At 32.3% G+C, this 13,908-nt stretch overlaps 1 protein-coding gene across 23 annotated transcripts; it reads right to left on the reverse strand.

Moving 5' to 3' along the window:
• Positions 1-849: 849 nt before the first annotated feature.
• On the reverse strand, positions 850-12,103 carry LOC107891179 (protein TRANSPARENT TESTA 9). Of its 23 annotated transcripts, none has more exons than XR_005918182.1 (23): positions 11,862-12,103; positions 11,549-11,600; positions 11,168-11,244; positions 10,943-11,076; positions 10,623-10,719; positions 10,378-10,435; positions 9,290-9,398; positions 9,033-9,153; positions 8,746-8,935; positions 7,659-8,008; positions 7,027-7,115; positions 6,798-6,853; positions 6,184-6,246; positions 5,873-6,013; positions 5,507-5,612; positions 5,278-5,352; positions 5,083-5,132; positions 4,496-4,646; positions 4,238-4,404; positions 3,131-3,429; positions 2,566-2,751; positions 1,154-1,243; positions 850-1,020 (listed from the first exon to the last, which is right to left on the reverse strand). XR_005918182.1 is itself a non-coding variant. In XM_041100780.1 (21 exons), the coding sequence occupies exons 1-20, from the start codon at positions 11,912-11,914 to the stop codon at positions 3,151-3,153; spliced, it is 2,415 nt and encodes an 804-aa protein (XP_040956714.1). In that variant the 5' UTR covers positions 11,915-12,102; the 3' UTR covers positions 850-2,725; positions 3,131-3,150. The 23 variants fall into 23 exon arrangements, 17 of the variants coding, with proteins under 17 accessions (XP_040956714.1, XP_016671368.2, XP_016671367.2 ...); XR_005918184.1 differs by having other exon boundaries at positions 3,131-3,426; positions 11,862-12,102; XR_001682137.2 differs by having other exon boundaries at positions 850-1,243; positions 2,566-2,617.
• Between the last annotated feature and the right edge of the window lie 1,805 nt (positions 12,104-13,908).

Here is a 13,908-nt window from a genome sequence, read left to right on the forward strand (position 1 = left end):
CTAGTATGTTTAAATGTAATGTGCTTTTCAATTCAGTTCATGTATTTTTTTAATAAAATTTCTAGATGGTAATTAATTGTATTTAACTTTTGTTCTTCTTTCTTTTTTGGGTAGTCTTTACTATTGCACCTAACCATTTGTTGGTATTTTTTTTCTTCTTCTTTATTTATTTGTTTAAATAGAATTTTATTCAAATAAATATTAAACATTTAAAATTTAATTAAATTATATATTAAATGTGATATGAATTCATTAAACTATTTAATTCTTAAATATAATAATTAAACATTTCTAAAGTTTTGATGATAAAAAAATTAGTTAAAACCAAAAGAAGGAAAACATATAAAATAATATTTTATCCCTCAAAAAATTAAAATGATATTTTAATAATTAAATTAAATTCAAATAGAAATATTTTTAATTTTTTTCTTTTCCTTTGTTTTTTTATTGTTATTTTAATAATTTTTTTACCATCAAACCTTATAAATTTTAATGATTATTTTGAATAAAAATGATTTAATGAATTCATCTCAAAGTTAATAATATATACAATTAAATTAATAAATGTAGTTTTAAATTTTACTTAAAATATAACTAGATTAAAATTTAATTTTATAGTAATTCAATGTAATTTTATTTCGTAATTAAAAATGAAGAAAGAATAACAATAAGTATAAAATAGATGGTTAGTAAAAACAAGGATATAAGCATCTTTTTTATAAATAAAAAATTACTTAGTAAATAAATTTCGGGGTAAATAAATATATTTTCAAACCATATAGAGATAACTGTTTTTTTTTTTTTGTGAAACCGTAGGAGAATGGTTAAAATCCAAAGCAAAACATCATATCTGGTTTTAGTGATGTAACCATTTATTGACATGAATATCCGTTCTTCAAGGATCTTGATACATGTCAAGAGAGCTTATTGAATACTACATAATATTCTCGATGTTGCTGAGACGGTCACATTACATACAATATTTATCTTCTCTTCATTTTATTTTGAAGTATTGATACCCTATGATAAAAATGAATATGAAAAGTTGACATAAGAAAAAAAATGTTGATGAAGCAATTGCATAATTGCAAATAGTATGTGAGGGGTGTGGAGAAAGGAATAGGAGAGAAGTAGGACCCAAGGAATTGCTTACAACAAATAATCCAAAACTCTCAACTGTTTATTCTTTTCCCCAGTGAGTATTTTTCTGCAGTCAAAAAGCTTCGTCTGTACCTTTGTTGGCCTAAAAAGACATACAAAGGGGGGGAGGGGGGGCACTAAATTATTTGAATGCAATGCAAAGCAATTCTGAAATGCTAGAAAAGGAGTGTTAGAAAGAAAGAGAGATGGGAATATATGCAGTTTCTTAGGCCATACCCCAGGCCCAGCTAGCTACCTATAACCGTTAAAGTTTTGTTTAAAGAAGCTAATCATAAATATACAACAAAAGCCAAACCCTACTGTTTCATTCTAATCTTTGTTTGGAAGACTAAAAGAGATGATATGGGTCTCAAAAGTGAAAGTTAAGAGGGCATGTTATCTTTTCTATTCTTTCCTTCTCAAATCCTTTAATTTTTCCCAAGGGAACCAACACATTGTATTGGAGCTCCTAATTACATATATAAATATATACATAATTTTCATTTCTTCTTTTGCTTAAAGTAAAGCACTCTCTCATAAAAGCAAATATTAAAAGTAAAATATGGCATTATCTACTAAAAAGGGACGCTCATTTTTATGCTTTTAAGCTTCAAATGAGCATCTTTTGGTCTATAGGTGGCCATGTGGAGGAAAGCAATATCCAAGAGAGGGAACAGAACCCTCTAAAAGAGAAAGGGAATTCCTAAATAGTGTTTTTTGGGTGGCCGCCCAGACTTTTTAAATGTTTTTAACATTGCTAACAAAAGTTACTCTAATTTTGACATGACAGCCTTGTTAATGTAAAAGGTGATGATATTACGTACCACACTCCTTTTCTAAAAAGTTCCCATTATTTTATAATCACTCATATCTGCTTATTAGGTATATATATATTAATAATTAACTTTTGTAACTGCATTTATTTCCATCAAAATACCCCCCTAATCCTTTTATTTAGTTTTTTATTCTCTGCACTAATGAGCATGAATGGAATAAATTCCTGCTGCTTCTTGATGTGCATATGGAATTTATTTGTGTCTTTGCCTGAAATGAACATATGAAAAGAAAATCTCGTACAATGGAGGATGACATTCCGCATCCCCTCCCGGTGCATATATTCTACATCCATGGTGTGTTGCCCAAATAATTACTTACATCAATCATATAATCAAATAAATGTGTACGCGTTACACACATCATTGAGATAGACATAGGTTAAATAAGTAGAATATGTGATTGTCTTAAACTTATTTCTCAAGTAAACTTCATACAAATAACCATGCAAAATTTAAGACTCTCTCATAAATGATGAATTTAGATATATGAACAGAAGATTTCACATAGTCCAATTTTGACTATTCATGCAGAGCTGGAATGCAGTGCAAGGATAAGGGAAGAGAGAGGGGGAGAGAGAAGTTGACGCACCGTGCACATGCAAAACTTCAGACAGGAAGGCAGGGGCTCCATAGCTGCACTCCTGAATATGATAAGACGGCAAATGGACTTTTACATGAGATGCTTCGTACAAGCCAGTAAGCCACACCAAAAATAGAAGATTGCAAATCAATAAGTTACAACACCAAATCTGCAAGATTTGAATATATGCGTCCCCTGAGTACATCAAAATCATGAGATAAGATAGAAGAAAGGGTTTCTCATTTCATAATGAAGTATGTGTTCAGAGGGCAAGGAAAACAACAAAAGAGTAAATGGGTGCAGCTAATTTTCAAATTCGCAATGTCATTTTCACTTATGTCTACATATTTCATAAAACATGTCAACTACAAATTCTTCTTTTACACACTGACAACAGAATAATGCCTGAAGAACAAAATAAGATCCCTTGACAGAGTTACGTGAATTAGATTTTAAAAGGGGAAAAAAAGAACACCATAGTAAACACCTATTCCTTTGCAAAATTGTACAGAATTCTTTGGTGAACCAAACCGCTGCAAAATGAAAATCCATTCTCTTTAGTTAATAAGCAAACCTAGAACTAGGGCTGGAGCTTTAATCGCCTTGGCTATCCAAAACATTTACTAGATAATCTTCCCGAAGCAGTGGAGCAAGCATGCTCTCAACGGAGGACCTCTGCTTACAAGTCTCCTCAAGAATCAATAACCGAGCAGTCTCACAAGCCTTAGCACTATGAAAACCAAGTGTCCATCTCCCATCAGCAGGAGGAGTGGAAACCTTAGATTGGCTGCCTTTAGCTTTAACAAAATTTGGTTCGAATTCTCTTATCCGAAGATGTAACCATGTTGGATGGTCCTCATCTATCCTTGGCTGCTTCAAGTGAACAGGGAAAGAAACAACATTGCTAATTTATCAGAGAATCAATTAATTAATTCAAGCTTCAAGTCTCTAAGTAAATCAAAGCTTTTCATCAATTGCATATTTCAAACAACACAATTAGTACACAAGGCACAGAAGCTGTCCATTACAAATCACTATGATCTATTAATAATAAAACAGATTCTTCCTAAGTACATAAAAATTCAAATGGCTTTGCACTATAACTGTCTCGACCATGATTTTTCATTTTTACTAGGCATTTTGTTTTACCTTGAAAAAATAAATTGTATTAATAGAAAGGTATCGAGAAAAAAAGAAGGAAGAGGAAGCATATTAAATGACGAGACACTCTCTATACACCAGAGCTCATTCCTTCATTTAAATGATAACTTTTACAGTTAACACTCTTCAGCTCTACTCATAATTTTCCAGCAATTGACCTTTTAAGACGAGATATATCTGTTATGGTAACGATATGAAAGGATAAGGATTGACTGGGTCACTAACAATATTAGTCTTTCTTTTGCAAGAAGCATAACCTTTCAGGTGCACCAACTTTATGATGAATAATAGATCAAATACAGGACAGCACTAACTTAGAAAGGAGTCAGTAAAGAGATGTATTAGGAAATCTTAGAAGCTACCCAAGAAACACATGTTTATTTGTTTATTATGTTTGTCATTTTGATTAGAAAAGAACATGCCCAAGTAAGTGGTCATAGGAAACAAATCTTCAATTGTCCTCATTAGAATCACATTAATTGGAAAAGGGGAAAAGAAAATCAGCAAAATTCTGACTCACACTTAACCCTGCCAGTGGAGCAATGGCAATCACAACACCACGTTGACTCCGGAATGGATGCTTCTCGGCAAGAATCAATTTTCCAGAAATTCCACGGGCCACTGCTACTAGGTAAATATCCCTGACCCCAGCATACGAGAAAGCAATCCTGCAAGGGATTCCTGATCCTACAAAAGTTAAATAAAAGGGGAGAATGAGGATATATATGGTTATAGAAGATATCATGGATAGCAGACGGAACATGATTCAATATCCAACCTAAAGAGACCTCTGACCCAAAGCTTGGAGATGAAATATCTCTGCTATAAGTTTTACCCAAATCACTGTCACTTGGTGACTCTAGTGAGGGTTTTTCGAGTAAACATCCCATGAAAATAAGTGCCTTGAGTTGAAGATGGAGAATCAAAACCTACATTTATTAAGTTCTGTGAGATCTTTAATGGGAAAACAACAGTGAGCGCTAAAAAGGCAAACTTGTAGGGAATATGTTCAGATACATAAAACAACAGAAATTATATCTCAAAGCACAAAACTGTATAATTGAAAGTCAAACTGCTAGAAAAAAAACTCATAGTTCAGTCATGTAGACACTCAAAGGAATAATTATTTCAATCCTGCACGAGCACAAAACCATATTCTTATTCTATGTTTCTTGTATGTAAGCATCATTTTGAACACAAACACCAACTCGACTTCCTTTTTAGATACATTGTATGCATATGTCCACAGTGGACAACAAAGCCAACTCAATAGCTAGGAACTCTAATAAGGCTGAGAACACAATGCATGAGCCACTAAATAAATACAAATTAATTCAAAACTATAATTATGGAGTTATAAAAAACCTTCACTGCATCAACCATCCTCTCCCAAGCAAAGCAAGAGTTAAAATTGCCTGCAATGTATAAATGATATAAAGCAATACGCGTAAGAATTTTACGAAGAATCACGAGAGAAGAACTTTCTATTAAGCGTTAACACACAAATTGCACATGCATCAATAAATGAGAAGTAAGGAGAAGGGGAGAAAGGCCCAATACCATCAATTGCTTGCTGGCAGATTTCAAGCTCCAGCGTAAATAAGGGATCCTTAACATGGAATTGTAGTTCAAGAGCTGTATGAAATTACAAAAGATAAGATCAATTTTAATTCCATTTTGCAGAAGATGTGTACTCACCACATCCCTCCAAACCCATATCTTGCAAAATTTTCACCTTTTGTTTAAGAAGATGAAATACAAACATGAATTGGATCACTGTAATTGATACCTTTTTTACAGCTTCCCCACTCATTTCCTATGGTATCTGGGATATGATCAAACCAGCATCCATCAAGTTCCTTTTGAAGACATTCACGGGACTGCTCATATGAAGTCTGTCGACAATAACTAGAAAATATAAAACTTTAGAAAATTTTCACATAATCACAAATTTTTAGAGAAATCCAACCTGCTAAAGATGGATTATACTTTGTAATAATAGCAGGCTACAACTAAGTAAAGGTTTCAACATCTCACCATGCATAAACAAGAAAATCTCATCCAATTTGTTCTAATATGAAAATGTTGCAAGCAGCAATACTTCCATTGGCAGTATTAATTTATGGCAAGCATGGCAAATCAGTAGGATGCTTACATTGAATAGGTGGATATTGTCATCAGTGAGCTTATTTCCTTGACATTGAAGTACCTTTCTCAAAAACCACCCTGTATGCCACTGCATTGGTGGGGAAACCGGTGGTTGGCATGCTAAAACCTTCAATAATGTCTTCAAAATCTATTTTAAAAAGAAGGGAAAGAATAGAGAGAAGTCATATAATATAGAAAGGTGACAACCATGAAAGAAAGCACCAAAATCCAGGAAATGTCAATCAACAAATGAATGTAAAGTGCAGAGAAAAGGGTGAGGAGTGGAAGAAAAGTAACAGTACCCAATTAATGCACTACCTGAGGCATAAGTCTCACAAGAATACTTCCATCCACTTTCAGAAAAGCTGACTCACAGTTGTTCTGAGAGAGTAAACCGGCAAAATATCATTTTCCAAGACGAAAACTTTTAAGTGACATCATATTTTAAGATACTAACCATAACTAGACAATTCTTATTCCCTATACTTGAAAAAGTAACCATTCTCAAAATAATTTATGCGTTAAATAAGAAATAAAATATCATCCAAAAGGAAGAGAGACATGCATAGGAAAAGAAAAAAAAATCACCCCAAGACAATAAATGTATAATTTTTGACGACTCCAGAGTTGAACATTGCTAACATACCACTTAGCTACTGATAATATATATATTTTTTTGTTTGGAAATAGGAATTACAAAACAACAACTAAATATAGAAATCCCAACAGCAAGAACTTGATGCAATCCCTCTAGTACTGCAACAGCAATTCTCATCAGGAAAAGTAATTTTTATACCCTTCAGACCAATGAGAATAAGAAAAAAGGAATAACATGATAGCTCAAGGAAGAACAGGTGGTCATCCATCCAAATAATTATTAGACAAGCTTGATCTAGTATATAGTTTCAGACATATATGAGATCCATTCTTACCATCAAGCCCTGACTTTGACTCATTCCAAGCAATGATGCTGGAAAATGCTCCAGATCTATAGGATAAGCCAAAATTACAATATTCCCTTTTTGTAAAAATTAAAAATTAAAAAAAAAAAAAGGTGCAGTGAAAGAAATAAAAAATAAACATTGATGCAAGGATTTATGTCTTATATCCAAAGAAGAATACTGTGATATATATAGTGAAAGGATTAAAAATATAAGATACCTTTGTTTTCTGCAAGAGTAAGCAATAGAAATAAAGATGCTAATGATATACTATGATTGTCTGAAAACAAATACGCAAATATCCCAAACCTGCACCAACAATAATTTCAAAGAATCAATACAAATTATAATTCACTGCAATCTTGCAACCATAAAAAGAACTGTTGCATCACCTACGTATTCATCACATATATAGTTGCTTTCCATATATTTTCAGTTATGAGAGTGCCTAAATAGTTGTCTGTGATTTCTATTTCCCAAGTAATGGTCAAATGTTAAGGCAGCGAATGAATAAAAACATATCTAATGCCACCAAGTAATGGTTAACTCTTTTGAGAATGAACTAAGCCTCCAGACTGGTGAAGCCATCCCCAAGTTGTAACACAAATAAAATTTTATTTTTAGTTGGAATCAGCTTAGTGGTGAAATAAAATACTGCCAGTAGACCTAAGTATACACATTAATCTCTGCATTACTTCTTACACATTAATCTCTGCATTACTTCTTAAGAAAGAAAATAAAACCATAAGAAAGAATTTATCAATATCCCCTTCTTTATGAGACTGAAAATAGTTTATTGACACTTTCAAGAACTCAAGATCAAATATGACATCAGAATAGAAAAATACCAACCTCTCTATACACACATTATCATCCCTAGGGCTGCCATCAAAATGAGAATTTGAGGATGTTTGCACATTTAAATGTTGAAGTAGATAGTTTATATTGATTTCTTTTTCTCCTTCAGCCTCATGACCAGATACCTTGATGTTTATATCATTCAACGAGTGGAGAAGAGGACTTGCATCACCTGTGCTACCAGCAGTATCCCCATTTGTAGCAATAGCATCTCTCTCACATAATGCCATATAATGATACAAAAGAAGACCAGCCACTCCATTTATCAAGTGTTTTCCACCAACAACTTGAAGAAGGCGAGAAACTATGTACAAAGAAGTGACTGCTGAGATGTGGTAGCTACCCTGAAACAGAAAATTATTTGATGAATGAATGTTCCATGTGAAGAAATCTCAGAATAACAGATTTCAAATATCACTAGCGTTAACACAGCTGACATACAGGTGTAAAGATACAATTATATATTCCACCAACAAAATTCTACTTTGAAGCTGTATTTTTCCTCTCTATTTCTTTGTTCCAATTTGTGTCGTCCCATATCCTTTCCATTGTTTTCTTTGTATTCCTATCTTTTTTTCCTTTCAGAGGAAAGGATGAAATGCTAAATATGGCGTATGGACCAAAAACCAAGCCTACAGTACGGTCACCTGAATACCATTCTACCTCATTTGCAGGTGGTGGACGAATTTTAAAAACCAAGAGGAAAGAAGATAAGTCCAAGACCAAATCTAAGAACATCCAAGGAAAATAATATTCTCATCCCCTTCCCTCTGGATTCTGCTCATAATGGCAGAGCACTGCCTGACTGTTTAAAACATGACAAAGTAAAAAGTAACGATTGGTCCAATAATGAAAATCAAAGCATGAAACTAAAAGAACCAGACAGCTTGAATTTGGAGATCATGAAAGATTTTCAAGATATTATTCCAAAAATACAAACCCCAACATGTAAATAAGCAAGAAGCAGATCTATCAGAAATTTAATTGTCACACACTAGATACCTCTATTCTTTTAAAGCATTTGTAAATTTCTTTAGAATTAGAAGTACAAAACCAAGAACAAAAAGAATCATAAACTTACTTTATTCTCTCCTAACTTCAGTAGTGGAAGCAACAAGGGGAGTATAAGTAAACTCAGAAGGTTTTGGGTGACAACTCTACTTAAACGAGATTCGCCAACAGAAAGCATGTCCTTGAAGTAGAAAAGATCGTCTACAATTTTATCAGTTTTCAGAAATATGTCCTTGTTCCTTTGATGAGTGCATTTATCCCTGCCCATTGTAGATTTTGCCTTTAAAGTTAAGGCTTTAAAAATTAACAAGAGAATTAATTATGAAACAATTCTCTAACAAATTGAAGGGAACATACTCTGAGGAATTGACAAGGGCATCTAGTTGTAGACATTGCTTCCTTAAACTAGAAACCAAGTCTGAGAAGTAAATTGAGGCTGGAGGAGTTGTTATAAACTGATAGACATTATCATCACAGACTGCATAAACCAAGATAACAATAAAGCAAACATTTTAATTTTTAAGATACCAGAAATTCAATAAAGTAGCCATTTTAAGATACCAAAAAGTTATGAATCTCTTTCATCATTTAAGGAGACAACAGATGATTAGTACTATTGTATATGTTGAGAGTTAATGCTCGTATAGCTGTTTGAATCATCTTTTCCTCATGTTGAGCAAATTTAAGAGCTTCAGTGTACATGGGAAATGAGACCACTACATCCTGCAATTACAAAGGGTTAAAAAAGGTGAAACAACAGGAGTTAATTAATTTAACAACCAATATAGAAAATTGAAGATAAATCATGCAAGTTTAGGAAAAAATGCCTCGCAGCTAAAAAACTGAAAATAATATATATATTTTAAAAAAAAATAAAATGAAGACATTAAAGAGAGAAGAAAGAGTGTTCCATTCACAGAAGCAAATGCAAGGAAGGTGAAGACAACATATCCTGGCTAGTTAGGAAATAGACACAAGCACAAGCAAATATATAAAAGAAATTCTGCTAAATAATTTTAACCTGAAGCTTCAGAGAGTATTGGTACCTAAATGAAATACACCCATAAAACACACAATAGATCGCATTTTATCATCTATATATAAGAAAGTTGTCAAACATATTTTGTATTTCTTTTGGGCTATTCTACAATCTCCCTATCTTAACATTAATGATAAAAGGCAATTCAGGTAGGTGTGAAGATGAACTTAGGATTCTCAAACAGTGAAAGGCAACCATGCCTCTAGGCTCAACCAAAATCCATGAGTTATATTTTCTTTTTTCTGATTGAACAACCTAAAAATGCACAAGCCTATTCAATAGACCTAACAAAAGCTTCAACAGGAAGAAATTCCTCTTTCTTCATCTGCTCTGTCTAAGAGCAAAATATATCACTTTGCAAATGGTCAACATCAACAACTCTATTAAAGGCAGCAGGCTAATATATAATTGAGGGTAGAGAAGGGAATAAAGGTTAAAGACATCACTTAAACAATGCCATTATATAGCATTGAACGCATCAAGGTTTCTTGTTTAAGCAAAAAATTCAATTGTTTGAGCATTCTATAAGCATGAATTATATGGATAAAGAGATTATAAAAATATTCCAAGTTACATCAACCACCGAGCACAGACATAGTAAAACTTAAAATGAAGTCCTTTAGAAATGAGCTATTGAACTCTAGTTGAAAAGCTTTAACTTACCCCATGAACCTTAACAAGAAGGCAAAGTGTATCTCTGCTTATTTTGCTACTCACTGCTCTGGTTTAACAGAAAAAAAAAATAAGATATGAAAAACATGAAGATAATATTTTGTTTCCATCTTTAATAATCAAGTCAGGCGATATTTTCAGCAAGAAAAAGAAATCAGTGGAAAATTCTATTTCAATAAATGAAAGTTATATTGCTATGCTTCAGAAATATAAAGGAAAAAGAATAATAACACAACCTTAAAAAAGACACATAATAAAGAGCAAGATCTCCTGCATTGAAGTTATATGGATGTGCTACAATGTTGTTGACATAGTCATTGCTTAAACAATAGTCTGCATCAAAAAATTGTATGCGTCACCAAAGTTGCAAGAGCAGGCATAAGAGAGAAATAATTTCAGAGACAAGACAAATAGGCAGAAAAGTTAAATGCAATTGTCTACACATGGAATGTCAACATTTATATTTGATATCATTTCCGGAAACATGCAAACAGAAAGACAGAGAAAAACAACCAAGATGTTTTAACATACATATCTATGGCACTAAGCATCTTACAAATTGCATGTTCACTATCCATGTTTTGGATCATTATGCTTAGATATTGAAGCAATGGAGCCTCAATTGTTGAACTTGTACTGATCTTTAGTACCCGTACAAACTCTGCTAAAACTTGGTATTCCATGAAACATCTACAACAAATTGATGGAACTCAGAGTTCTTCACAAATATACCGAGAGGCATAATCATTACAAGAGAAGATGTTTCCTGAGTAAGGCATACTCAAATATTAATGGATCTTGTCTGTCACCATATGTCACTATCTCTACAATCGTTTGTAGAAGATCTACCACTGTATCCTGCACAAGAGAAAGAACAAAGAGGGCTATTTTGGGAAGAAGTTCATATATTAATCATTATGAATATTATCCAAGACACCAGAATTCAAAAACTCCACAAGCGGGTTCAATAGTCACTTGCCCATTTAACTATATATCCAAACTTAATCAGTTGAAATTTGACGTCCTTGTTTATAATTAAACAGATACGTGGAGAACATATGAACCTACTCATGGAGTTTTCAACCTTCACCGCCACAATATACATAGAATAACACTCTGAAATAGCACTACCATAAAATTCTTTAAAAGTAAAAAAAGTTACCCTGTTCTGCTCATTGACAACTTTGATCTGCCGCAATTCGGTAATTACAGATCTATATCCACGAACAAGAATTTTTTTACAAAAATCGTTAAAATAATAATCATCGCAATGACAATTGATGACGAATCGATAAGATAATGTGAGGAAAAAGTAACTGCTGAAACCTAATTAAAATAATCACAATTATGAGAAACATTAACAAAATTCAAAAGAAGAAAAATCAGCACCACATCGTAATTTAATGGAATACACTTAATTAGAGTTTGAATTTGTGTAAGCATAATAAAAGATTTGAGAGGGATAGAGGAATTACTTGAAATGTTGAAGAGAGAAGCGATCGATGGATCGCCAAAGCAAGCGCCACATCGTGAAAAATGGAAGAGATCTTGTTTTTCTATTATTATTATTATTATTATTATTATTATTCTAGGGAGGGAAGAAACCCTCGAGGAAGAGAAGAAGAGAAATTGCAGAGGGGGAACGAATTTTGGCTTACTGGAAGAAGGGATTTTACGGTTGAGTTGGGTCCGCGCGGCATGGGAAGTGTAGTGAGGCTTTTGCTTTGGTTTTGGTATAAATGCTGTGTCCTGTCCGTGCCAACTAACGTTCAACGTTTTTTAAATTTCACGTCAACTTTAGTACCGAACCTATGACCAAATGGAAAAATTTTTTTAACAACAAATGTTTCTTAATTTTTTTTTTCAAATTTTGGTTTTACTCAATTATATATATTTAAAAGAAATAAATGCATTAAACTATTTTTATATAAAATAAATATAATTATTTGTGTATGCAATACAAAATATAAAATAATTTTTTATCAATAATTATATTAATAATTTATGAAAATTAAACCAAATTAAAATTTCATATATAAAATTATACAAAATTAAAATTTACATGTTAAATAAATATTTATGTATATTTTTTTGATTTATCTCACTTTCATAAATACAGATAAAAATCATATTTATACTCTTTTTTTTCAGAGATTCATTGGCCTAATTAATTTTCAAATCTTTACAAAGAAAAGAAGAATGAAATTGCAACTCATAGAAAATAAAGTTCAAAGAAATACAAATCAAAAAGTATGAACGCTTGATTGAAAATCTAAATTATATCGAAAAAAAAATTTGATTTAAAATAAAAGGTGGTGGAAAGGAACACAACCACCACAAATTCAAACCATGTCACGAGCTTCTACACATCATAATTCAAACTATAAAGATTCTTATATTTATAATAAATAAATATTCTTATGAAACATCACAAATTTATAACAATTTTTAAGAATAAATATAATTTATACTATATATTGAAGGGCTAATTAAGTTTGTGCTAGCTATTAATCAAATTCCAACTCTATTAGGAAATTACTAAAAGTTCATTTCTTTTGCAAAGCAACAAATATGTATCATTTTGATGGTATTTATATCGTTATGTTTTTTGATAAATTTATTAGGAAATTACTAATTCCAATGTGGGATCTCCCTAATCAATCAAGTTTCGTACTATGTTGGAGTATAACGGACAATGTTATTATAACATAAGAAATTATTCACTCTATGCATAAAAAATCTGATAAGAATGGATGGCTGTTAAAATTGATATAGAGAAGCTCAATTGGGGATTCATTAAAGGCACTTTGTCAGATATTAGGCTTCCCACTCAGTTGATACATGTTATTACACACTATGTTACCTCTTCGACTATGCAGGTTATTTGGAATGGAGAGCTATCTAGAGTTTTTACACCCTCTTGAGGTATCCGTCAATGAGATCTTTTCTCTCCTTATCTATTTGTTCTTTGTATGGAGAGATTTGCTCAATTGATTATTGAAAAAGGTTAAAGAATAGGTACTGAAAGCCTATTAAGCTTGTGCGGATTGGGTTGAGTATCTCTCACTTATTCTTTATAGATGATCTTATCTTATTATCGAAGGCATCAACTGAGCAAATGAAAATTATGATGAGAGCATTTGATATATTTTTTGCTAGTTCAGGACATCAGTGAGTGTGGAAAAACACAATTTTTTTTCTTTAAGAATGTCTCTCCCCATCTGTGAGAGGCTATTTAGCTATGGCCTTGGGTCTTCACAGGTTGAAGATTTAGGAAAGTACATGGTGTCCCTTTGCGTCATCAAAGGGTCAATAAGGTTACCTACCAGTACATTGCTCAAAACATGCGACAAAAACTAACTAGTTAAAAAGTGAAAATGCTCTCCCTAGCCAGTCGTATTACCCTTGCTGAGGCAGTACTAGCAACAATTTCGGTGCATGCAATGCAATAAACTGTTATTCCTCAGGGTATTTTCCATGAGCTGGAGAAAATTATATAGAGGTTTGTATGGGGTCATTCTG

Source organism: Gossypium hirsutum, chromosome D09, assembly GCF_007990345.1.
Source record: "Gossypium hirsutum isolate 1008001.06 chromosome D09, Gossypium_hirsutum_v2.1, whole genome shotgun sequence".
NCBI lineage: Eukaryota > Viridiplantae > Streptophyta > Magnoliopsida > Malvales > Malvaceae > Gossypium > Gossypium hirsutum.

Excerpts from the sequence above, each read along its gene's own strand:
- LOC107891179 (XM_016815879.2), bottom strand. The coding sequence starts at position 11,914 with ATGTGGCGCTTGCTTTGGCGATCCATCGATCGCTTCTCTCTTCAACAT. Across the intron at positions 8,009-8,745 it reads TGAAGTTAGGAGAGAATAAA|GGTAGCTACCACATCTCAGC; the intron begins GTAAGTTTATGA and ends TTTCTGTTTCAG. Across the intron at positions 5,613-5,872 it reads ACAATATCCACCTATTCAAT|ACTTCATATGAGCAGTCCCG; the intron begins GTAAGCATCCTA and ends TATTGTCGACAG.